Source organism: Oryctolagus cuniculus, chromosome 18 (assembly GCF_964237555.1).
Source record: "Oryctolagus cuniculus chromosome 18, mOryCun1.1, whole genome shotgun sequence".
Classification (NCBI taxonomy): Eukaryota; Metazoa; Chordata; class Mammalia; order Lagomorpha; family Leporidae; genus Oryctolagus; species Oryctolagus cuniculus.
This window is the reverse complement of record NC_091449.1, coordinates 5,818,610-5,845,676: the sequence shown is the minus strand read 5'-3', so window position 1 is coordinate 5,845,676 and position 27,067 is coordinate 5,818,610. Positions and strand designations below refer to the sequence as shown.

At 42.8% G+C, this 27,067-nt stretch overlaps 1 protein-coding gene and 2 pseudogenes across 1 annotated transcript; all 3 read left to right on the top strand.

Moving 5' to 3' along the window:
* Positions 1 to 3,336: 3,336 nt before the first annotated feature.
* Positions 3,337 to 4,219, top strand: ORYCUNV1R-PS1540 (vomeronasal 1 receptor oryCunV1R-ps1540 pseudogene; annotated as a pseudogene).
* Positions 25,117 to 26,142, top strand: ORYCUNV1R1586 (vomeronasal 1 receptor oryCunV1R1586; the record flags this gene model as incomplete). Its single annotated transcript, NM_001167273.1, is given in 2 exon segments — positions 25,117 to 25,681; positions 25,684 to 26,142. Coding segments are annotated over 2 exon segments (1,024 nt in total), but the record flags the coding sequence as incomplete, so codon positions are not given.
* On the top strand, positions 25,136 to 26,142 carry ORYCUNV1R-PS1605 (vomeronasal 1 receptor oryCunV1R-ps1605 pseudogene; annotated as a pseudogene).

Genomic DNA, 27,067 nt, shown 5'->3' with positions numbered 1-27,067 from the left:
CATGCTATAATCCTGTGCACCGATGGACCCTCCCTGGGCCCTCACATTTCCCTGCTCTGTCACAAACACTCTCTGGCACACCCCTGCATTTCCACACTGAGTAGAACTGAGCTGTGGGCCAATTCCGATGCTTTCCAAGAGAAATTTCATCTTCTTCTTTTACTTGCATCCCAGTGAATATCCTCCTCAGAGGATGTGCTGTTATAATTGCTAACTTAAATGATTCATCCGCTCAGTGGCCTATGATTTGGGGAAGAAACACACTTTGGAGTAGGAAAACTTCTCAGGTATCACAAAACCCAGAGGCAGCTCCTCTTGTTTCAGACTGCAGCAAGAGCTGTTGCCTCCCTGTGTGACCCGGTCTGTCTCTAGGCATCAGGGAAATAAAGAGGACTCTCAGACACTGCCATTATCTCTTGGCAGATGGTAACTGCAAACCTCTAATTGGTTTTTGGTCACAAGGAACTGGGGAACATTTTTCACAAATATTCACACTGCCCGGGCCTGTCCTCCACTTGTAGGGACAGGTGATAAGATAATGGCTGCTCTGAGGGGAGGCGACATCACACATCATGTCACACCATTTCCCAAGGTCTCCATCCCAACACAAGTGCTGGTGCTGTGAACCTCAGCCTGAGCATTCTGTCTCCTTATCAGAGGAGACAGGTGTTTGCCATTGAAGCCTGAGACAGAGTCTGAAGCCAAGGTTTGCCAGTCTGCAGCCAGGTAAGGGATCCTATTAGAATGGGTTTGCATTTGGAACCCAGCCTGCTGCCACAGCCACCCAGGAAGCAGAGATCATTCTGTGGCCTGAGCAGAGCTTGTAGAGAGATGAGGGCCTAACCTGACAGCAGCCCCCAAAGGCAGTTGTGCCATTTAGTATAAACCAAAACAACCTATGTTGTGCTGCATATTTTCATGTTTAACTCTTAATTTTTACATGTTTAATACTGAAAACTTAAATAAAATTGGTTCTATGGTTAAAATGGGATTGTAAGGAAAACAGCCTCACTCCTGTAAAAGCACACTTCTGTCATTGGTTCATAAACTTTTTTCAAGTTAATGTTTTCTTCATTGTTTTTGAGATAACATTTTTAACTTACATTTGCAGTACAAGGCATAGTGCTCTGCCACACAGAGAGTTCAGCAAATGAAAAATGCAAAGACCACAGTCCAGCAGGAAAGTAGGCAGGGGCTATGCTCAGTCATCCAGTGAGAAGATGGCCCTAACTTTTCATGAAACCCATCCCTGCTAAGATACAGGAGATGTTTAGGCTTTCTTTCTGGTTAACAATGCCTTTTACCATCAATGAAATGGAGTAATGTATCCTTTTGAGGAAATATACATTATTCAAATAAAATTGGTTGTAACAACAAAGTTGGTTTCTTACTATAAAAAAGGCTATTAAAATGATACTGATGGGTGAAATTTAATCAAATCAATATCAAAGTTTGATTTTTAATATGCTTACAGATTTCAGTTCCACATTAAATTGCCTTTCAATCCGCCCACCCTATCATATTCACATAGTGTTTTCAAGATGACTGAATATGCACTCTGTTTTCTTTAAAGATTTATTTATTTATTTACTTGAGAGAGTGGCACAGAAGAGAATGAGAGACAGCGAATGTAAGACAGAGATCTTCCATCCATTGGTTCACTCTCCAAATTCCCACAACAACTGGGCCAGCCCTAAGCTAGGATCCTGGAACTGCTTCCAGGACTCCCATGTGGGTGACAGGAGCCCAAGTACTTGGGCAGCTTTCATCTGCTTTCCAGGCACAGTAGCAAGGAGCTGAATCAGAGGTGGAGCAGCCAGGACTTGAACCGGTGGTCAAATGGGAAGCTGACAATGCAGGAGGTGGCTAACCTGCTGCACCATGAAACCAGCCCCTCGAAAGTGCACCCACAACACCAAGCTGGCAGCAGAGATGTGAACTAACAGGAACCACCTGGTGCCGTGCAGACGTGGAGTGTCCAGATGGCACCTGCTGGGAAGAGATGCACCCTGTGATGCCAGGTGCTAGAATTATTTAAAGAGACAGTGGTTGTTTCCTTCTGAGAACATCCATGGTCACCTGATATTGGAGAGTGTTCCCCATTTTCAGCTTAGGCAGTGAGCACATGAAGAAGTGGTAACACTACACACGGGATTCCAGCTAGCAGCTCTTAGGCACAAAAGTTTCCTGTGCTAAAGTCTCTGATTTTCAAAACCCAAATCTACAATTTCAACTTATAAAATATACAAAGCTTAACAGCTTACATATTCTCTTTACTGGATAGCTTATAATTTAGTATGTTTTGGAAATCTCACCTCATTTCTACTGATTTTACTTGTGAACGTATTAATCCATGTAAGTACATGATCTGAAATTGGTAACTTTTAGTTTCTATTCTACACTCTTTTATCATATACTGGTATATCATGTCGCATAGTTTAGGGTGCAGCAAAGTGTTCTGTGATTCCTGTGACAGGTGCCAATTCTATTGGGCATAGAAGAAATCCTTGTGACTGGCCCTGTGGCATGGTGGTTTAAGCTGCCCTCTGCTGCACCGGCATCTCATATGGGTGCTGGTTGGAGTCCTATTTGTTTCACTCCAGTCCAGTTCCCTGCTAATACACCTGGGAAAGCAGCAGAGGATGGCCCAAGTCCTTGGGCCCCTGCAGCCAGGTGGGAGACCCAGAAGAATCTCCTGGCTCCTGGCTTTGCCTTGGTCTAGCCTCAGCCATTAAAGCCATCCAGAGGGCAAATCAGTGGAGGGAATCTCTCTCTCCCCCTCTCTCTGTAATTCTTACTTTCAAATAAGTAAGTAAATAAATCTTAGAAACAAAGAAATGCTTGTTGAAGGCCTTCTCAATAAACAGGGAATTTTTTATTCTTTAAATACAATTAGATATGGATAACTCCCTACAGAATTAATTCATAATTCTAAATCTGAATGTTGTTAAGATATATAAATCTTATCCATAGCTGGTATTAACTTACAGCTTCAGTCCTTCTACAGTCTTGTAGACTTACAGACAATGTAATAAAATCAGCTACCTAAGTTAAATCACTGGGTATGAGAATGACTAGACACTGAATTATGTGAGGAACACAGCAAACAGTTCCGCAGTATCACCTTCAAGTGCACTGCTTTGAACAGCCAGCCAATTCCAAACCCCTTTTGAGCCACACATGTTGTTCAGATTAGACACATCATCTACTCTCCCTACTTAGCTTCTCCATATCTTTTTGATGAAAACAACAATACTGTGTGGTCCCTGCCTCATATTCTCTTGCAGGATTCTCTCTCACTCAGAGGATGAGCAGCAGAGGCTGGGAACTGACAGCATGGCCTTGAGGGACCTGGCCATAGGAATGGTCTTTCTAGTACAAACACTGGCTGGGATTCTGGGGAATTCCTCTTTTCTTCTCCATTATCTCATCCTTTATTTCACAGGATGCAAGTTTAGGCTGACAGATCTGATTCTCAAACACCTGACTGTAGCCAATGCCTTGGTCATTCTCTCGAAAGGAGTCCCCCAAACCATGGCAGCTTTGGGGATGATGCATTTCCTCAATGACACTGGGTGAAAACTTGTGTTCTATGTGCACAGAGTGAGCAGGGATGTGTCCATTGGCAGCACCTGCCTCCTGAGTGTCTTCCAGGCCATCACCATCAGTCCTACCTGCTCCAGGTGGATGGGGCTTAAAGTAAAAGCCCCCAAGTATGTTAGCCCCTCCACTATTCTCTGCTGGATCCTGAACATGATGCTAACATCATGGTACTCGTGCATATCACTGGCAAATGGCAAAACAGTAATATCACAAGTAAAATGGATTATGACTACTGTTCTGTTATGCCTCATGAGGAAATCACAGTCTCAGTGCATATGGCACTGATGTCATTCCATGATGTTGTCTTTGTAGGGCTCATGCTCTGTGCCAGCAGCTTCATGGTTTTCATCCTGTACAGGCACAAGCAGCAGGTCCAATACATACACACTCTCTCCCACAGATCTTCCCCAAGGTCCAGAGCCACACAAATCATCCTTGTCCTGTGAGCACCTTCGTAATGCTGTGCAGTCTGTCCACCATTTTTCACATTTGTTTAGTCTTTTTCAGTATTCACAAAATATGACTGGTGAAAGCCTCCACACTGATTGCCAGGTGTTTCCCTGCCATCAGCCCCTACATTCTCATGAGTTATGACTCCAGGGTAACCACACACTGACTTCCCTGGATCATAGCAGCAAAGTCCTCTGTGCTCTGAGAAGTAAACTCTGTGGATATTCACAGTGGCTGACTGCATACTTTTTATTACTCCTCAGGCAGGAGGCACATTTCAGAAACAGGCATTTTACAAGAACATGGCCTATGAGACAGTTGAGGTCTTCTTGAAAATAAACTTAATTGAATAGTAATTTTATTTTTTGGAAGTCATGTTTTACTAATTTTAAAAATTTATGATATACAAGCTTAATGTATTTTATAAATACAGATTTAGTAATAGAGTAATTCTTCCCACCCTACCCTCCCTCCCACCCACACTGCCACCCTTTTTCTCTCTCTCCTATTTTTAAAGAAAAATGTGAGATATTATCACAGTAATATATATGTAACTCAAATTTTATTTTTTGCTACAATGGAAGAGCTAAGATGTTATATAGGGCTAAAACAACAGATTACTTGGAGACATGGAGAAGTCCCTGAGAGTGTAACTTTCATCTGGTGCAATAAAATGTCCAGACATTAAGTGGCTGTGGAATGGCAGAAACAAAAACTCTCCCATGGAATCCTGAATAGCATGGAATTTAACTGGAGGGTAGTTCAGTTTCAGAGTATTAGTATGTTGATATTCTTGGAGAAATAGTAGTCATTTGAATGTAGATGAATTCAAACTGAACTGGAGTTGCTCATTTAAGTGGATGTTTTCACTGAGTTTCCAGAGTTCAAGGGAATGTTGCCTGTTGAAAACAGATATACTGCAGAATGTAAATGGCACAGGCTGGGGGTCTGTATGTCCATTGTTTCTGTGATGTGAAGATGCCAGTTGGGCAGAGTGGCAGGAAGCAGGTCCCACGGTGCCCTCTCCTTTCTCTCAAGTGAGGAAATAATCCTGTAGTGCAGGGAGTGTGAGGGAAACCTTTGCAAGTGGTAAGACATGAATCCATTTGATTCCTGTAGCATTTTTGGCCTGAACATTTTAAAAGAGTTATATGAATAGTTCTTCAATTTGTGAGATATATTACTAACGCTTTCCTTGTCTTTACATCATAAGGTTTATGCAAGATATTTGAAAAGTAAAATTAATCTGGCCTAATGTGTGTGTGTGTAATATTGTCCCGTCCTGTGGGACAGCAACTGGGGCCGAGAACCTAGAAGGAGAAATGAAAGGGACAGGAGACACAAAGATGGCAGCAAGACAGGTGCCGATCAAGCTGTGCCTTTATTTTTCAACCACACACTTATATATCATAGAGGCAGGGTATCGGGTGGGGGAAGGAGGGGGAGCTTATCTTGTAGCTGCAATGCTAGTGCAAGTAGCGGAAAGGTTACAAGGCCTTAAGGCATGAGGTCACACAAGGTTGCGTTATCAGTACTATCTGGTCTGGCCTGTCTAGCCTTGTCTCTCCACTAAGAGGTCACATGCTGCGTGGTCCCCGACATATCCCCCTTTCTTATCAATTAAACAGAAATGGCTACCGGTTAGGCCAAGCGTGATGAGCGAGCAGTGCCTGTCTTAGGAATCGACCTGGAGCTCCAGCACCTCTTACCCATCATTGGATATCCTTGCCAGTCCCCAAGGACTCCTGTCTTAGGTGGGTGAGGTTCCGGGAAGGTGCCCGTCATTCGCTTACTGCTCATTTTATTGATAGGCCTGGGGCCCTTCCTGGGCTCCTGACCGGGGCAGCGGTAGACCGAAGGGGAGAGTCAGTTGTTGGAGGGACCGTGACCTCACTGGCCAGGCTTCACCGGCCAGAGAGAGAGATAACATTCTCCATGGGATCTTCCATGGCCTGACTTTGGTAATGTATTTGAATTGGTCTGGCTGCTAAATTATCTACTTGTTGTCTGATAAAGGTCATCAGCCTATTGAGGAGACAAGGACCTATAGATAGCACAACAAGCAACCCAACAATGGGGCCTAAAAGTGGTAGCAAATAGGGAAGCAGTCCATTCCATCCCGTCCAAAAGGGATTTTCAGCTATGGCAGGTCGACGACGCTCCAGATCTTCTTGAAGTGTCTTGATTTTATTGCAAACAATGCTGGATTTGTTAGCATAAAAACAGCATTTTTTCCTGTAAAGCCAAGCAAATACCTCCCCATTCAGCAGTAAGCAAGTCTAAGCCTCTACGATTTTGTAGAACCACTTCTGCTAGGGAATCAATTTGATCTTGAAGGTCCTGAATGGTGGTGGATAGGGTCTGCACATCATTAATAAATTGTTGGGACAATTCTCTATATTTGTGGACCACAATTCCTAGTCCTGTGGATCCTGTAACCATAGCTGAGGAAATTCCCAATGTGGCTAATAAAGGAATAAATTGAATAGCTCGTTTTTGTCTCCCTGCAATACAATCAAGGGAGGGGATAGGAACAGGGGTATCTCCATTGATAATCTCTATATCAGGAAAAAGTATAGCATGCATGCAATTACCGGTCCAATTTGTTGGTAAAATGGTATAAGCTAAATTATACCTACATACAAAAATGGTGGAATTAGGGACATAAAGAGGGTAATTTACTGTTACATTATTTGTACAGAAAGGAGCAAGGCCTACATCGATATTGAAGGGATTGTTGTTGGGAGGTTTATAAAGGCAAGTGATATTTTCCATTGGGACAGGAAGAACAGGAAAGGGCTGCATAGGGGGGTGGCCCAAGAAGATATTAAACCCAAGGGTATTATTAAGAAGTAGAAAAATGGCAAGAGGAAGGGGGGGTCCCTGGTGTAAACAGAGCCAGCAGTCTCTTGCAAGGTTTGGGGCAGAGAGATTAAGCAGTTTATGGGTGTTGGTAAGGATATCCATGGTATTGACATTCAAGTCTTTATTTCCTCTGAAATGAACTTTAGCCAGGGGGTGGTATTGGAGGGAAGGGTAAAGGCTTTCAAATATGGTTTCGAGTACCTTTTGTGTTTTTAATTTAGTAAGGGTATCCTGAGGGCCTCCACCGTCAGACACTCCCACAGGGGCTATAGGGTACCAGCAGGCTACTTGTCCCTTAGTGGGGCAGGAGGGGGAGCTGAAGCGTGAAGAGGACAACTCTCCTCCGAATGTTCCCTCATAATCTCCTGATATATCAGCAAACAATAAACGCTGATTTCCCTTGTTACAGGTTTGATATTGTGTATAATAGGAGGAGTGCACAGAGTAATGGATAGTTTTATTGCACTCTGATGGGCACTGATCCCCAGTGTGGTAAGAGTCTAGCTTAGGTTTGGGAGCACAGAACCATCGGGAACCCGGGACGGTCAGATAAGCAGTTTTATCTCCGCAGTCTTGTGTAAAATGCGGCTTTTGAGCACGGCCACCAGTTCGTGGGAAGGATACTATTATGCCCCCTGAGCAGGTACAAGGGTGATGCTGTTGAAGGGGTTTTTGAATGCCCTGAGGGTTGTCAAGCCCTGCAAAGACTGGTGGAGCCCAATGGATGGTGTAGATTGCCATCATCAGGAGAGCAAGGAAGAGGGCCATTGTATTAGGGCCCTTTGGAGGGGTTAATCAGTGAGCCCTCAGGAAATGTAGCAGGGGAGGAGAGAATAGAGAGAAGATAAGGTACACAAATAGCAACAATGGCAACAATTCCGGCAATAATAAGGAGTCCTGTAATGAGTCCCAGTAGCATCCAGCTGGGTCTTTTCATTCCTGTGGGTATAAAGAAAAGACGTTCTCAGGGCCAAGTACAGGCTCTGGAACAACATCATTATTTGTAGGAATTGGCGAATTAACTTGTTTAATTAATCTTTCAGGTAGCCATCTTGGTGCTGATTGTTTTTGGTCCAGGATGCAGGCTGAGCCACGTCCCCAAATGAGTACTGGATCTGGGCCGTGCCAGCTACTGGTGAGGGGGTCTCGCCATATTACCATAGGTGGAGCTGTATCAGGGGAAGGGTGCCAATGACAGTCCGCAGCTGAATGATTATTATTATCCAAGGTCAGGAAGTTTAGCACAAAGAGCGCATGATTCAGTCGGTCGCGGGGAGAGGCAAAAGACAAGGAAGTGGCTTCAAGCCACGTGAGCCAAGTTTTTAGTGTTTGATGGGCTCTTTCAATGATTCCCTGTCCCTGTGGATTGTAGGGAATTCCTGTAATGTGGTTAATATGGAGCGCCTCACAAAATTGTTTAAACTTAGTGCTGACATAAGCGGGACCATTGTCTGTCTTAATCTTAACAGGTTTTCCCAGTACAGAAAGAGCTGTGATAAGGTGCGAGATAACATCCTTAACAGCTTCTCCTGTATGGGGGGAGGCAAAGACAAAGCCACTATAGGTGTCTATAGAGACATGGAGATACTTTAGTTTGCCAAATTTTGGGAAGTGTGTGACATCCATTTGCCACAGTTGATTAGGGAGAAGACCACGCAGATTGACTCCCAAATGCAGTACAGGTTGGCTTGTAACGCATGAGGGGCATTTTTTGACTATTTCACGAGCCTGTTCTCGTGAAATTTTACAAAACAAATGGAGAGATTGAGCATTTAAGTGATGCAACCTATGTAAGTTTTGAGCTTCCTGTACTGATCCCACAATTATGGGGAAGGTAAGCCTTGTAGCAGCATCTGTCTGGGCATTACCTTCTGAGTTTTGAGCTTTCTGCACTGATCCCACAGTTGTGGGGAAGGTAAGCTTTGTAGCAGCATCTGTCTGGGCATTACCTTCTGAGTTTTGAGCTTTCTGCACTGATCCCACAGTTGTGGGGAAGGTAAGCCTTGTAGCAGCATCTGCATGGGCATTACCTACTGAGAGTGATCCTGGTAGGTTTGTGTGTGCCCCAATATGTCCCAAATAGAAGGGCTGTTGTCTTTCTCATATTAGCTTTTGAATTTGTATAAACAAGGGCATAGCATTGGAAGTTGTTTTAAGAAAAGGAGAAGTCTCAAGCAACGGAATGGAGTGAGCTACATATGCACTATCAGTATAAATATTTACAGCCTGACTGGAAAACTGTGTAAAGACTTGAATTATGGCATACAGCTCAACCAACTGGGCTGACTGATGTTTTAAAAACATGGGAACGGTTATCTGCCATGAAGGCAGCCATTCCATTGGAGGACCCATCTGTAAACACCGTAACAGCCTTTGGAATGGGGTTATTTTTTGTATTTTTTGGAAAAACAAAAGAATAGGATTGGGCAAACTGTAACACGGGATCATTAGGGAGGTGATTGTCAATGACTCCCATAAATCCTGACATGGCTATTCCCCAGTCATCAGAAGTTTGAAGAAGGAACTGGGTCTGTTCTCGGGTATATGGCACTACTACAACATCGGGGTCTTTTCAGAAATATTGGCAGGAAAGGAAACAAGCCTTGATGATTATTGAAGCAACCTGAGACAAATATATTGTAATTACCTTAGATGAGGAAATGGGGAGATGAACCCAGAAAAGAGGTTGACCCTTTTTATTGGGCATGAGGGATTTTTGCCAAAAAACTCCAGTGTGCGTATGTGGTGTGGCTAAAACTACAAAAAGCAGGGGGAGAGTATAAGAAATCTGTGAAACTGTTGGCTGATGGCTTATGCTACTTGGTTTAATGCGTCTCCCGCAGCAGGGGTGAGCTCGCAGGGGGAAGAGGGATCTGGGTCTCCTCGCAGAATGTCATTGAGGGGCAAAAGGACATTATTAGATATTTTTAAATAGGGCCTGAGCCATTGAATATCTCCTAGAAGTTTTTGAAAATCATTAAGGGTATGGAGGCAATCCAAGCGGAACTGGATGCGGGGCACAAAAACCAAATCCTGTTGTAATTTTAAACCTAAATAGGTAAAGGGGTCTTGTAACTGGACCTTATCAGGAGCAATTTGTAAACCAAGGGCAAGAAAGGCTTTAGAAAGTGCTGTAAAGCAATCTTGTAGGTCTGACTTGTTTTGAGCCGCCAGTAAGATGTCATCCATATAATGCAGAATATAAATGTGCGGCCAGTGTAAACGAACCGGGTCCACTGCCTGTGCTACAAACTTTTGACAAAGGGTGGGGCTATTGGCCATTCCCTGGGGCAAGACTTTCCAATGAAATCTTTGCATCGGTCCCTTGAAATTAACATGGGGGAGGCTAAAGGCAAAATAAGGACGATCATCAGGGTGTAGAGGAATAGTGAAAAAGCAGTCTTTGAGATCTATAATTATTTTGTAATAACCATTTGGGATGGCCACGGGGGTTGGGATGCCAGGTTAGAGGGCACCCATGGGTGCCATGACCTTATTAACGGTGCGCAAATCCTGTAAAAGGTGCCATTTACCAGATTTTTTCTTTATGACAAAAATGGGCGTATTCCAGGGAGAATTGGAAGGCTCTAGGTGTCCAGCCATGAGCTGCTCCAGTACAAGCGCTGTAGCGGCATTTAGCTTTTCTTGAGGAAGCGGCCACTGATCCACCCAAACAGGAGTTTGAGTATTCCATGTGATTTTATCTGCATGGGGTACAGGAAGGCCAGTGGCCGTTACTAAAAATCCAAATATCTGAGCCCATGTCTATCTGTTTTAGAGGGGGCTGTAATAGGTTGAGTTATGCCCTGTCTCATTTTTCCAAGTCCTGTGCCAGGCACATAATCCATGCGCAGCATCTGTTGTGTGACCACAGCATTAGGGCTGCACAGGATAACTTCCATTTGGGAGAGAATGTCACGTCCCCACAGGTTAACAGGAAGGGCTGGTAATACAAAAGGAGTCACAGTGCCCTGATTGCCTTCCTTATCTTTCCAGCGTAATACCCTTGAGCTGACCTGGGGGTTATTGGACTGGTCTATACCTCGCAAATCAGTGAGAGATGCGGTCAGTGGCCAATGAGCAGGCCAATGATCTTGAGATATGACTGCGGCATCTGCCCCTGTATCCAAAATGCCCTTGAAATCCTTTCCTTCAATAGTAAGGGTTAACACAGGCCTATTTTTTGTAATTGGCTGGACCCAATAAGCATCCGAGGAGCCCAAAGGGGTAATGCCTTGGGGCCTGGAAGAAATTGAGGATGTACTTCCAGTAATTAAAGGCAGAAGAACCAGTTGTGCTAGATGGGTGCCCTGTGGAACGGCAGCTACTCCATTAATAGTGGCTGCTAGGATTTTTATTTCCCTGGTAAAGTCACCGTCAATAATACCAGGAAAAACTTGAATGCCTTTAAGGGTGGCTGATGCTCGGCCAAGAATAAAAGCACAGGTACCCAAAGGCAAGGGGCCCCGCACCCCTGTAGGGATAATTTGGGGGCCCTGGGTGGAATCTAATATTGTATCAGAGGCGGCACAGAGGTCCAGTCCTACGCTACCTGGGGTTTCTCATTGGAGGGAAGTGATTGTTGAGGCATTTGCTGAGCCTGAGGCTGGGAAGGGACAAACCGTACTGCCCCAGGGTTTGTCCTTTGAGAAACCGGGGCCAGGGGCTGGCCCCTCTGGGAGTTTCCTGGCACATGAGGAGGGAGGGGTTGGCCTGAAGAATTCATCTTTGACCTGCATTTGTTTGCCCAGTGATAACCCCTATGACATTGGGAGCATGGGGTGGAGGGGAGTGGCCTGTCTGGGGGAGATGGATCTGGGCCTTGGGCCATGGGCCTGTTTGATAAGGCGGTTGGACATTTGCGGGCAAAATATCCGGGCTGTTTACAGGCGTATCAAGTGGAGGTCCCCTTGGAGGGATTTTGGGTCAGTTTGAGTGCAGCCCCAATTGCCAAGCCCATGGCATGGGCCAATCCCACACCAGCACAGAGACTCACATATTCTGAAAGATCACCCTTATGTTTATGAGGCCGAAGAATATCTTTACAAGCTGGGTTGGCATTTTCAAAGGTGAGATGCCTAACAAATGCACTTCCATGCCAACTAGTCTCTCAGCTGCAACATTAAGGCGCAAGACAAAATCACTATAAGGCTCGTCGGGCCCCTGCTGAATCTTAGCCAAAGAGGTAGTGACTGCTTCCCTTTGAGGAAGCTTTCTCCAAGCCCCTAGTCCGGCAGTTTTAATTTGCGCCAGAAGTCCATCAGGGAACTGGGCTTGTGAATTGTTGGAATTATACGGGGCATCTCCCAAAAGTTTTTTGAGGGTCCAATTTTTAGATGAAGTTTTAGCAAAATTTTGTTGGGCTTTTTCTTTACAAATTTGAATATAATCAGCCCTCCATAGGACATAGTCACCTCCACTGAGAGCAGCTCTGGCGAGGAAGTCCCAATCATTAGGTGTAAGCCACCGGGCACTCTGGCTTTCCAATAAGGCCTGAGTATATGGGGCAGTGGGACCATACTGGGTGCAAGCAGTTTTAAGTTTTTCAATAAATCTGAGACTAAGTTTTTTATAGGGTGGTGGCTGTTCATTACCAGGTCCTTGATTGGGGACCTGATCTTCCTCCTTCGACCCAGGTTCCTCACTATCTTCCTCAGAGTGGTGGGGCGAATTCTCCTCAGCCTCATTTTCCCCATCAGCGGCAGGCTCAGAGTGACCTCTGGCTTGCCTCCTGGTTACAGGGAAAGCTAGAAGGGGTTGGGTTTTGGACCTAACTTTACCTTGTTTAGGTTTTGGAAGGGGCTGCTCTAAGGCAAGGTGGCGGAGCTCCTCGTCGAGGGATTTTATTTCCTTAAGGAGCTGGATGTGCTCTCATCTGTGTTGAAGTGACTGTCGCAAGGCCAACAAGTCAGGCACAGGAGGGTTAAAGTCATAGAGAGCTGGGGCACAAATGGGAAGGTGCGGGTGAGTATTGTATGGTGGGGGATTTTTAACATTTTGGGGCCAATTGGAATTATGATAGTGCACGACCTCTTCCCCTGGGGCAGCTTCCTCATCTGAATCTAATTTGTTTCAGATGGCAGGATATAGTTGGCTCACTTCGTTGGTAGGGGCTAAAATGGGCTCTTTAATTTTATTGTTGGGGTCATCATCAGCGGAGGGTATATCCAGAATAACAGATGGGCATTTAGATGCAGGTCGGGAGGATCGCTGTAACGTCTCCTCACCATCCCTTACTAGGGCATCAATAGTCTTATCTAGGTGACGGGTTTTTAGAATGTCATTAATCAGGTTCCAATATGAAAAAATCATAATAGGCACTTTTGCAGGGCCAAAGGTCTCATGAAAGTCCTTTAAACAACTTCCAACTCTTTCCCACTTGATCTCATCAATTGTTCCTTCCTTGGGGAACCAGGGACACAATCTTTCTACATACTCAAAAAATGCCTTTAGATCCTTATTTTTAACCCGAACTCCTCGTGTCTTGAGGGCCTCCCTGAGACTTGAAATGAACATTTCCTGTGACAATGATGACTGTCCCATAGCTTTCACTTACCTTGCGCCGTCTTCACGCCACAGCGTCGACCAATGCTAATGATCTCGGGTGGGCAGTTCCAAGCCGGTCGCACAATCACTTGGATCCAAGTTTTCCTCCTGGAAGGCGGCGTTCCTCCAATCTTACAGGCACTCGAACCCCAAGGGCCGTACTTGAGCCCCACGTTGGGCGCCAGTTGTCCCGTCCCACAGGACAGCAACTGGGGCCGAGAACCTAGAAGGAGAAATGAAAGGGACAGGAGACACAAAGATGGCAGCAAGACAGGTGCCGATCAAGCTGCGCCTTTATTTTTCAACCACACACTTATATATCATAGAGGCAGGGTATCGGGTGGGGGAAGGAGGGGGAGCTTATCTTGTAGCTGCAATGCTAGTGCAAGTAGCGGAAAGGTTACAAGGCCTTAAGGCATGAGGTCACACAAGGTTGCGTTATCAGTACTATCTGGTCTGGCCTGTCTAGCCTTGTCTCTCCACTAAGAGGTCACATGCTGCGTGGTCCCCATCATAATATTGTGCCACAAATATAGAAACCACATGGTGTTAGCTCATATGAAAAACTTAGAAACACCTGATACATATAGATATAAAAGCAGTATATTTGTGTGTGCATATATGTACATATTTGCCTGTACATATGTCTTCTTATTCATATGTATGTATACAGATGTATACTCACAGTATGTTTGTTTGCCATCAATCAAGCCTATTAGAAAATTATAAATTAAAAATGAAAAAAGAAATGAAAATAATACTAATTAAAATAATAACAACTTGCTTTAATCTGAAGGTCTATTTTATCTTAAATGTATATCACCATGACAAGTACTTAATTGATTTAAATTACATGCTATATATTTTCCATTTATTGCTTATATTTAATATACATACCTTGTAGATTCTGGTTATTAACCCTTTATCTGTTGCATAGTTTGCAAATATTTTTTCCCATTCTGTCGGTTGTCTCTTCACTCTCCTGACTGTTTCTTTTGCAGTACAGAAACTTCTCAATTGGATGCAATCCCAATAGTTGATTTTGGCTTTGACTGCCTGTGCCTCCCGGGTCTTTTCCAGAAATTCTTTGCCTGTGACAATATCTTGAAGGGTTTCTCCAATGTTACATCTTCCTGTTGAATTGAACCCTTAATCATTATATAGTGTCCCTCTTTGTCTCTCTTAACAGTTTTTGTATTAAAGTTTATTTTGTCTGATATTAATATGGCTACACCTGCTTTTTTTGGTTTCTGTTGGCATGGAATATCTTTTTCCAACCTTTCACTTTCAGTCTGCATGCCTCTTTGTTAGAGAGATGTGTTTCTTGTAGGCAACAAATAGTTGGGTTGTGTTCTTTGAGCCAGTCAGTCAAACGGTGTCTTTTAACTGAAGAATTCAGACCATTAATGTTCAATGTGACTATTGTTAGGTAGTGACTTTGCCCTGCCATTTTCCCGGAGATATTTTCTAGTATATGCTTTGAGCTTCCCATGCTGTTTTACTGGTAGGTGTTCTTCCTTTCCCTTCTTTCATATTGATGACCGTGTTTCTGTGTTTCTGAGTGTAGCACATCTTTAAGTATCTTTTGCAGGGCCGGACGAGTGGCGACAAAGTCTTTCAATTTCTGTTTGCTATGAAAGGTCTTTATTTCACCTTCATTCACAAATGAGAGCTTAGCAGGATATAATATTCTGGGCTGGCAATTTTTCTCTCTTAGCACCTGTGCTATGTCTCGCCATTCCCTCCTAGCCTGTAGTGTTTCTGATGAGAAGTCTGCTGTGAGTCTGATTGGAGATCCTCTGAGAGTAATCTGACGTTTCTCTCTTGCACATTTTAGGATCTTTTCTTTATGTTTCACTGTGGTAAGTTTAATTACCACGTGTCGTGGTGAGGATCTCTTTTGGTCATGTTTATTGGGGGTTCTATGAACTTCCTGTACTAGGATGTCTCTGTCCTTCTCCAAACCTGGAAAGATCTCTGCTAGTATCTCACTAAAAAGGCCTTCTAAAAAATAATATACATACCTTGAAAACATATCTACTTGATAGACTATTAGGATTAATTAGTTCTTTATGGTTGATATAAAAGGATATACATTTGCAATTGGATTCATACATTCCTTCTAGACTCGTGCACTTCACATGGTCGATTTCCTTACTCTACCTTAACTCATTCCAAGTTACTTTCTTAAATATTTTAAATATTTTATACCTTTTATTTATAGATTGTATAATATGATGGTAAATTACATGGTATATTTGTAAGAATAGTATATATGTATTTGTTTTTAAATGATTTATTTATATTTGATAGGCAGAGAGAGAGAGAGAATAAGACTCAGAGGTAGATAGATAGATAAATAAATAAATAAATAGATAGATAGACATTGACAGATTGACTTTCCATTCACTGGTCCAATCCCCAAATGCCCACAACTACAAAAACTGTTGCAGGCTGCAGCCAGAAGCCAGAAACTCCATCTGGGTCTCCCAAGTAGGTGCAGGAATTCAAGCATGTGGGCCACCATCTGTTGCCTCCCTGGGGCATTAGCAAGAAGCTGAAAGGGAAGCAGGCCCAGGACTCAATCCCAGGCATTCATAGGGGATGTGGATGTCCCAAGCAGTGGCTGAATTTTATATGATAATTTATCACTTATTCTTTTATATTTTATAATTTTTGTTCTCTGCCAGAGAACTTTTCCTATTGTAAGACCACAGATATGTTCTTCTTTAATTTACATTATTTCATTAATCATCTTTAAATTTAAAACAGATCTACTCAAAATCAATCTGTAGTCATATGAGTAGCAGCTCATATTGTTTTCCAATAAGATGAATAAATTTCCAGTTATTTTGAAAATGTCATATTATAGTTTCCTTTCTTTCGCTCTCAACATTGTCTCAGTAATGGTGATATCACAGTCCTTGATCTGACGTTTCTGTGGTCTGTGGTCATCATTTCCATGCCTAAGTATCTGCCGAGGATGTTAGTGATCCTATGTCACAGAACAAGATCTTACTATGTAGAATGTCTAATGGGCCCTTCTCAGAGAATCAGTTAGTTCCATGTTCCAAAATAATACGACATCCAAATAATTTTTATATTACATAGATTAACTTCCACATATAAGAAGAAACGTGATATTTCTCTTTCTGTGTCTGCCTTATTCATTTTGATGAGACTTTTATTCATCTTCAAGTTAGAGAAGCAGCATTCAAAGAAATAACATTTTAATAGTGAGTTACAGATAGCAGATATTGAGCACAACTAAGTCTCTTGATATATTCTCCAATTGTAAAGTATTTTCTTATCAATCCCAAATTCTGTAAATCCATTTATCAAATATATAATGTGTCACACTTTACAGATGCTCTATTGCATAGGTGTTTACATTGTAATGTGACACTAATCTTACCTCATTTGCTAACAGTTTTTCTTTAGCCAGTTGTTGATGAGCAGATAAGCATATTCTTGACATCAGTAACACTGAACCTTTGCCTTACACTATTTCATCACATATTGGTGTCTCTTCTCGCATAGCTCAGGAAAGATATAGTTTGTGTTCAATGATTCCCGTAATAGGCAACATTTTATTGTTGGCATAGAAGTAAATTTGAAGCTGGCACCACAGCTCAATAGGCTAATCCTCCGCCAGTGGTGCCAGCACTCCAGGTTCTAGTCCCAGTTGGGGTGCTGGATTCTGTCCTGGTTGTTCCTCTTCCAGTCCAGCTCTCTGCTATGGCCCGGGAGTGGAGGATGGCCCAAGTCCTTGGGCCCTGCACCCACATGGGAGATGAGGAGAGGCACCTGGCTCCTGGCTTCGGATCAGTGCAGTGCCCAGTCACAGCGTGCCAGCTGCATCAGCCAATGGGGGGGATGAACCAACAGAAAAAAAGGAAGAACTTTCTCTCTGTCACTTTCACTGTCCACTCTGCTTGTCAAAAAAAAATAAGAAGTAAATTTGAGTTCCTGTTGTTATCTGAATATAGAGGCAATGGTGTATTTTAAAATACAATTTGTTATGGAGCAGATCCATATAGAATTTTGTATACTACAATGAGGGCATCTCTATTTTTTAAGATATACAAAACTTTACTCATTATTGATACTGACTTACGCAATACATCATGACACATAGATGTCAACTCGCTGCAGCCAGAATTATACACTGCCATCAATCTAAGGTAAAATAAGGTATGCAAGTTACTAAATATGCATCAGTATAATTAGAAAAGCATGGGTACTCACACTGTTCAATTACCATAGGGTTTACATGCCCTGTGTTTTTAATACTGCAGCCTGGCTCTGGTTTTTGTTTTCCCATAAAAAAGTCTGAATTTAGGAAAATCATTAACCTTAATCTCCTCATTTTTTCCCCAATATTTCCAATGAAAACAATGGTACTTAGTACCTAATGGAATTATAAGATTGTAAGATTATCTTCATGTATAGCCTTCATAGCCTTGGTCCTTACTTTGTTGTTAGTGCTTAATTATTTTTAGTGCTTAAAAATACTTCATGATTTCTTGGTGGGAACTAATAAGTGGACAATATGGAGTTGTAGTTGAAGTGACACACTTGGCTCCTGTCTCGTGTTCCCATGCAGGAATCTCTGGCTTAGAAGACAAATAGCAGTCACTGGGAACTGTCAGAATGGCCATCAGATACATGGCAATAGGAATAGTCTTTTCATCACAGACTACTGCTGGGATCCTGGGAGATTTCTTCTTGCAAGTTTAGGGCCACAGATTTGATCATCATACACCTGATTGTAGCCAATTGCTGAGTAATTCTTCTAAAGGAGTTCCCAAACCATGGTAGCTTTGAGGATGAAGCATTTCCTCTGTGATATTGGGTTCACATTTTTATTCTGTGTGCATGGATGTAACCACTGGTGTCACCTGCCTCCAAGTCATCACCATTAGTTCCAGGCACTCCAGGTGGGCAGAGCTCAAAGTAAAATTTTCCAATTTGCTTATTGATGTGTAAAGGTTCCAGCTAGTGATTTTAATTGTGTGTTCTTTATGACTAAGGAATTCCAACACCTTTGCACATGTTCAACTTTTTTCTTGAGATATATTTTAGGCTGTATTTTCCTTTTATTTTTACTTTTTTGACAGGCAGAGTTAGACAGTGAGACAGTTACAGAGAGACAGAGAGAAAGGTCTTCCTTCCGTTGGTTCACTCCCCTAATAGCTGCTATGGCCAGTGTTGTGCCGATCCAAAGCCAGGGGCTGGGTGCTTCCTCCTGGTCTCCTATGCAGATGCAGGGACCCAAGCACTTGGGACATCCTCCACTGCCCTCCTCGGCCACAGCTGAGAGCTGGACTGGAAGAGGAGCTACTGGGGCTAGTACCCAGCACCTCAACCGGGACTAGAACCCAGGGTGCTGGTGCCACAGGCAGAGGATTAGCCAAGTGAGCCACGGCATCGACCTGTATTTTCCTTTTAGCTGTCTGGTTCTGATAGATTTGTAGGACTTTCCATGACCTGGATGCAAGTACATTCCTGGCCACAAGCAGAGAGCTGGATCAGAAGACGAGTGGCTGAGATATGAACCGGCACCCATATGGACGCATCATATGCATCACAGGCAGAGGCTTAGCCTACTATGCCACAGCACTGGCCCAGATCTTACATCATTTATAAGCTTTTATTCTAAGTTATCTTTTCAAAGATTTTTCTTAAATGAATATTTTTAGAAGATAGTTATAGTGTCTTTATTTGGAGCAGATTAATTACTTAAGCAATAAAACAAACTTTCTGAGGCAAAAGTTGGGCCTGCTTAGGTTGATATTGTGGTGCAGCAGGTTAAGCCACCACTTGCTATGCCTGCATCCCAAAGCAGTGTGCCAGTTGGGTTCCAGCTGCTTTACTCTGACCCAGATTACTGCTAATGTGCCTAGGAACAAAAGAGATGACGGCCCAAGAACTTGGATCCCTGCCACTCACATGGGAGATCAGGATAGAGTTCCTGTTTCCTGGCTTCAAACTGGCCATTGCAGCCATCTGGGGACGAACCAGCAAGTGGAAGATCTTTCATCTCTCCATCAGTCTCTCTCTTTCTCCCCCAACTCAGCTTTTTTTTTTAATATAATACTACTCAGCTGTAAGAAAGAACAAAATTATTTCTATTGCAACAAAATGGATGCAATCGGAAACCATTACACTGACTGAAACTAGCCAGCCCCCAAGACAAGTATCCTATGTTTTCTCTGATATGTGGAAGTTAACATAGAATACAAAGAAATGCATAGGAATGAAGAGGACATCTTGTGATATGGCTGCTATTTTTAGTCCTCATTAATACTAGTTTTCACTCCTGTGGAACTGTGGTTTTCCTACTTTTCACTTGTTGAATATTATAGTTACAGAGATAACCATCTACACATCTACAAGCTGTTGGGCTAGCTAGCTGTCTATTCACCTTTAAGCATCTTTTTTTTGAAAATGAACCAGGGCTGAGGCTGGCGCTGTGGTGTAGTAGGTTAAGACTCTATCTGCAGTGCAGGCATCCCATATAGGCACCTGTTCAAGTCCTGGCTGCTCCTCTTCTGATCCAGTTCTCTGACAACAGTCTAGAAAAGCAGTAGAGGTTAGCCCAAATTCTTGGGTCCCTGCACCCATGTGGCAGACCTGGAAGAAGCTCCTGGCTCCTGGATTCAGATAGACCCAGCTCCAACCATTCCACCCATTTGGAGAGTTAAGCTCCAACCATTCCACCCATTTGGAGAGTTAACCTGTGGATGGAAGCCCCCCCCCTTATTGATTCACTTTCTCTGTATCTCTTCTCTCAAATACAGAAATCTATTTTTTAAAAAAAGAAAATGACCCATGACAAGCACTATGGTGCATTGCATTAAAGCAATGGCCTGCATTGTTGTCATCCCATATGAGTGCCAGTTTGAGTCCTGACTGCACCACTTCCAATCCAGCTACCTCTAATGCACCTGGGAAAGTAGGGAATTATGACCCAAGTCCTTGGGTCCCTAAACATATGTGGGTTACCTGGAGGAAGCTCTTGACTCCAGAATTCGGCCTGGCCTAGCTCAGTCATTGTGGCCATTGAGGTGTAAGCCAGTGGATAGAGAATGTCTCTAGTTTCTCTCTGTAACTCTTTTTTTCAAATAAATTTCTAAAGGTCTTTATTTCACTTTCATTCATAAATGAGAGCTTTGCAGGATATAATATTCTGGGCTGGCAGTTTTTCTCTCTTAGCACCTGTGCTAAGTCTCGCCATTCCCTCCTAGCCTGTAGTGTTTCTGATGAGAAGTCTGCTGTGAGTCTGATTGGAGATCCTCTGAGAGTAATCTGACGTTTCTCTCTTGCACATTTTAGAATCTTTTCTTTGTGTTTCACTGTGGTGAGTTTGATTACCATGTGTTGTGGTGAGGATCTCTTTTGGTCATGTTTATTAGGGGTTCTATGAACTTCCTGTACTAGGATGTCTCTGTCCTTCTCCAAACCCAGGAAGTTTTCTGCTAGTATCTCACTAAAAAAGACCTTCTAATCCTTTCTCTCTCTCCATGTTCTACTAGTTTCTGCATTTCATTTTGATTTCTCCTTAAGATTTCATTTTCACAAGAGAGATTTTCTATCCTGTCCAGTAAGGATTTATGTAGTTCAAGCATTTGTTTTGGAAAACTTCTACATGTTCTTATAAATTTTTTGAAATCTGTATCTTGCATTTCTTCCATCTGATCATCTTCATAATCTTGGCTTGGTGTGTCTTGTTCATTCGGGGGCATCATAATGTCTTCCTTTTTCTTGTTTCCTCAGTTTCTGTGTTTGTTGCTTGGCATTATGGAGATATTCTTTGGATTCTTCTTCCCTTGCTTTGGTGTTCTTTTTTCTTGTTATACTAGGACTGTCTGGTTTTGATGGAGCCTTAGAGGCTTGAGATGGGTGTGGCCAGAGAGCTCTGTTTGGTTCCTCAGGGTTAACGGTGTGCCAAAGGCGACACTCCCAGGTTAGGCATGGTAAATCGCTCTCTCTCTCTCTCTCTTTGATTCAGAAGGGAAGTAATTCCACACAGCTGAACAGAATTGAAGGTAGTCAGCTTCCAATCTCTGGCTCCTGTGGGTATAACATTTGCCTGCTCTTTTCCAAGGACCATACAGGGAATCTCTTCTGCCCTCTGTGTGGGCACAAATTCTCCTGCAGTTCTCTCACTGGGTTGCCAAGGTTACCGAATTGTAGTATCTCTGGAGAGTACTCACGTGAACTCCGTGAGTTCTCTCACCCACCATTTCTTTTTTCACAGTCTCGGTTCATGAGCTCCACACATTCACTAGGTCCTAATCTCCTGTTATTTCACCCCCCTAGAGTCAGGTTTTTCTGCTTGGTAGTGGGTGGGTCCAGCCCTGAGGTCGCATAGCTTTTACATATGACCAAAATGGCGCCTGCTCTTTGTCTTGCTTGCCTTTGAGAGGTGAGCGGAGAGAGAGAAAATCATGTTCATACTGGTCCCTTTTTTTTCCTCTCTCCTCTAGTTAGCCTGGTGAACTTTCCCCCATGGGGCTTCAAGCTTCATTCCCTCTATGCTCCTCCTTGTGCTTTCTTGCCAGTGTCTCGGGCTATTGAGGTTTGGCTCACCTCACATTCCAGGGCTGGTGTGTAGATTCTGCCGCTGGTGTTCTGAGCCGTGGGCTCCTATGCCCTCCACGCAGGTCCTCCATGAATCACTAGTTCTGGAAGGGTTTCCTCTACTGTTTCTTCCCCAACTCTTCCTTGAACCTACAGTATCTCCATTTTATTAAACTGTCTCTTCCCGGACTATTAGTGTGCTCCTTTCTTATTCCACCATCTTGACCCCACCTAAATAAATATGCAAATCTTAAAAACAACTCTCTTAAAAAGAATTTTTACTTCTCTCAGAATGATCTCATATGCAAAAATTCTAAGGATTCCACTAAAAAATGTTAGAACTAATCATAAATCCAGTACAGTTGCAGGGTAAAAATAAATATGTAAAAATAAGTTTTCTTTTTTAAATTTTTTATTTTGACAGGCAGAGTGGACAGTGAGAGAGACAGACAGAGAGAAAGGTCTTACTTTTGCCGTTGGTTCACCCTCCAATGGCCGCCATGGCCAGCGTGTTGCGGCCAGTGCACCGTGCTGATCCGAAGGCAGGAAGGAGCCAGGTGCTTCTCCTGGTCTCCCATGGGGTGCAGGGCCCAAGCACTTGGGTCATCCTCCACTGTACTACCGGGCCACAGCAGAGAGCTGGCTTCAAAGAGGGGCAACCGGGACAGAATCTGGTGCCCTGACCTGGACTAGAACCTGGTGTGCCAGTGCCGCAGGCAGAGGATTAGCCTACTGAGCTGTGGCGCCAGCCAAAAATCAGTTTTACTTCTAATGTCTGACAGTGTGATTAGAAAAAAAATCAGAAAGTAATCACATTTACAATATCATTGCACAGAACAAAATACTTAGGAATAATCCTAAACAATAAGGGACCCAACCAACAGTCTAAGTAATGTCTGTCATTAGAGCCTTGGTTTGGAAATTTGGGAATGATAGAGTGGACTTGGGAAAACAGTAGATTTGCTGATAGAAACATCCAAGGAAGAAATTTCAACTCATATTTTGTATTTCTAATCAACTACAAAATCAACTGAGGGTACTAAAAGTTAATAAGAAAATAGTGAAAAGCCAAAGATAACCATTCAATTCTGTTGAATGGAGTAGGTAAGAGCTGAAGGACTTAAATAACTCCACCTGTTACATCATAGTTTCAAGTATGAGGACTCAGAAACTTCCATGTACCTACGGAAGGGAAAAGTTTTCACAATTATGCTCAGTACCCCAATTTGCACTTTCACAGCAGCTGTGGGTGAAAAGATAATTGCAGCTCTGCAGGGAGGTGAGGTCACAGGTACATACCCTTTGTAGTGGCCCTACTGCCTCCATGCCATTCAGGCCTTACTATGGTGACCTTCAGGCAGGTGCTTATCCCAACAGCTGAAAGAATTTCGACAATTTCTATGTCAGCATGAAAGAAAGATGCTTCAAATGAGTAGGTATATCAGGAGTCTGGGTGAGTGATCAGGTGAGAAAGGGGATTTGTCTGTGTTTGCACCTGGTCCTGTGCCCCAGCCTCATAGGAAGGAGGAAGGATTCTGATATGCGTGCTGAGATACGACAGGGAAGTGGGGGCCCACACACTGCACCGCTCCTTGGAATTTGGTGTCATGCACAGTGACTTTGATTCTTGGTGTTCAATGAAGATAATTATGAAATCTGATATTTAATGTACTTAAGGGCTGGGTTCCAAATAAATCTACTGTTCAGTCTATGTACAGGAGTTGTGGACTCCACTTTCATAAACAGCAGAGATGCACTGGACCTGTGATATGGACTGGGACAAACCTACAGGAATCTTCATAAACTGAAAGAAACAGGGCATCCCAGTGGCAATTCCTGGAATAGAAAAGTTTTCTCTAACTTGGCTGTATGGAATACCTAATAGAGATACTGATAGTTGTCTAATGAAAACACAGAAGTTTGCTTACTTATGGAAAGATTCTCTTCCATTTTTAATAAGGGAAGCCTGTTTAAGGAAAAGGCAATGTTAACCTGGGGTGTTTGGCTGGATATGGCAGCTTTCAGGTGTAAATATGTCACCTGAGTTTCTCTGGATTGAAAGTATTGTCTCTCAAGTGGGAGCTCCACAATTCCAAATGATAAAATACACATCATTTGACCCTAAGGGTTCTGTGTGGTAGACACTTTATACTTCAACACCTTTCAAAGTTTAGCCTTCATGGAAAATGCTTTCATGTAAATATTAGTAAAGGTATAAAAATATTACACAAAAGTAATCATTTTCAGTTCCTACAATACACAATTTCACCAGGTACTGGTGTTAGTTCTGTAGTGCAGGGAACAATATATGTTCCTGAGTTTTATTTTTATCCTAGTATAAAAGCCAAATTGTGTTTCCATTGTCTTCTACAGGCAATTTTGAATTACATACAATTTTTCAAGGAGAAAGAACCCAGAAGTTATACCATAATAAGGTTATCTACATGTTAACAGCTAATGTTCACACATTGTTGGCATTGTCTTATGGAGTAAATCTTTAAGCATAAGCTAAAACTGTACAAACAAAATGACAAAGCAAAGTACTAGCAGTCTAAGAGAAATTGACAAAGCAGGAAAATAACTAAGCCTACACATGTGTTATTTGGAGAACATAGCTAAGTAGCTATCTTAGAATAAAACTGTAGTGAATTGAACTGTTTTTGTACAAGCCCAGCTGGCTCAACATTCCACTTTGCACATAAGAAATGAAGTAAACATCTAAAGGATCCCTTGCTTGGATCATCCTGTGTAATAACTTTATAACCAATTTAATGAATACTGCTGGCTTCTCATTCAGTAATGACCAAAAGGAATCACTACTAGTGTCTCTATACCAGTGATTAGATGAGTAACCTTAAAGACTACCAGTTCAACTCTTTGGAAGCATTTTCACAGAGGATAAATATTAAGCAGTTATCTGTAATGGTGAAATGATGCCACTGGAGAACAATGTGAATAGAGAAAGCTGAGTTTCACTTGACATTAATACGTGGAGCTAATGCCTCATTTCCTATATAGAAATCTCAGGCTCAGAGACAATAATCAGACATTGGGAGCTGATGGGAGGGCCACCGGAGATTTGATAATGGGGATGATCTACTTATCACAAACTATTACAGGAATCCTGTGGAATTTCTCTCTTCTTTCCCATTATCTCTATCTCTACTTCACAGGATGCAAGTTTAGATCCAATGATTTGATCATCAAACATCTGACTGTAGCCAATTGTTTATTCATTCTTGTTAGAGGAGTCCCCCAAACCATGACAGCTTTGGGGATGAAGGATTTCCTTAGTGATGCTGGGTGCAAGCTTGTGTTCTATGTACAAAGAGTGAGAAGGGATATGACTACCTGCAACACCTGCCTCCTAAGCATCTCCCAGGCCATCACCATCAGTCCTGAGAAACCCAGGTGGGCAGAATTTAAAGCAGAAGCTCCCAAATACAGTGGCCCTTTCATTATACTCTTTTGGATACTGAACATGATACTGAATATCCAAGTACCTCTGTACATACATGAGAGAATAACTGACAAAAATATCACAGAGAAAGTTGATCATGTGTACTGTGTTTCTGTGAATTCTGGAAAATACATAGAGTCCCTGTGTGCAGCTGTAGTATTTTTCCAAAATATCTTCTTGTGGGCTTCATGATGTGGTCCAGCAGCTACATAGTTTTCACCCTGTACAGGCACAAGCAGCAGGTCCAATACATCCATGGAACCAAAGTCTCCTCCAGGTCCTCCCCAGTGTCTAGAGCCACCCACAGCATCCTTGTCCTGGTGTGCACCTTTGTGTCTTTGTGCACTCTCTCCTCCATCTTTCACATTTGCCTGACTGTTCTGAAAAATCCCAGTTTGTGGCTGGTGAACACCTCTATACTAATCACTGGGGGTTTCCCAGCTGTGATCCCCTACATTCTCATGAGCCATGACTCCAGAGTGCCCAGACTCTGCTCTGTCCCAACAAGGGACATGGAATTTCCTATTTACCATGAGTGTGTCAATTGTATATGTATTCAAAATGGTTATATCATCAATGGTTATAAAATTTATTCATTCACTTACATACTTAAGGGGCAAAGATGGAACTAACCATAATCTGATTCTCTCTCCATATATCTACCTTGGCTCTGGCTCAGGGACAAAGCTGGGAGCCAGGGAATCAATTACTTGAGCCATCACCACTGCCTCCCAGTGTCTGGGTTACCAGGATTCTGGAATCAGGATCAGAACTGGGTATCAAACCCAGGGACTGTGATTTGGACAGAATAGTCTTGCCTTGCCTCTTAACTGCCAGACCAAATGCCTGCCCCCACAAATGTGAGCTCTTTATTCCTCAATGCCTCTGAGAGTTTAAACATGTTTGTGCAAGCAGTTCCTGTACCACAGTGTGGCTCAACAAGACAGCCTGAATTTTTGCTCTAAAGTAAGTAATAAAATAAATTTTATTAATTATTTTCTGTGTAATTATCATATTAATTACTATATTATGGAAAAGTTATTCATGTTCCCAGCTCTACAAAGAAATGTGGAGACTATGGAGAATTCATAGGTGGCACCTGGATCTGACATAATCAATTTGTCAGAAATTAGCAAGTTATGTGAATGTAACACAAGCGCCACAAAGCAGGGGCAACATTTCATGTGTGCTCCAAAACAGACAATGACAAAAGCCCCCATGGAGCAGTGAATAGTGAGGAATTCAGTGGAGGAAAACTTAGTTTCCTGGTACAGCAGCCTTGAGAACCCTATGTGGGTCATGTATACCATTTCCAAGGAGATGGAGTCCTTTGAAATCAGAGGCTGGTTAGGAGATCAGTTGCTTTGACCACTGTTACATAGAAATCCAGTTTGACCTGGAGTGGGTGCAGGGGAGCACAGAAGTATATTCTGCTTACAACAGACACCAAGGCAGTAGTGACTATGAACAGAGCACCCAGTCTAGGATATCATGGCATGGAGGTGAGATCTGTTGAGGGAACTTTTTGTATCTTTATGTGAAGAGGTCAGTTGTGCA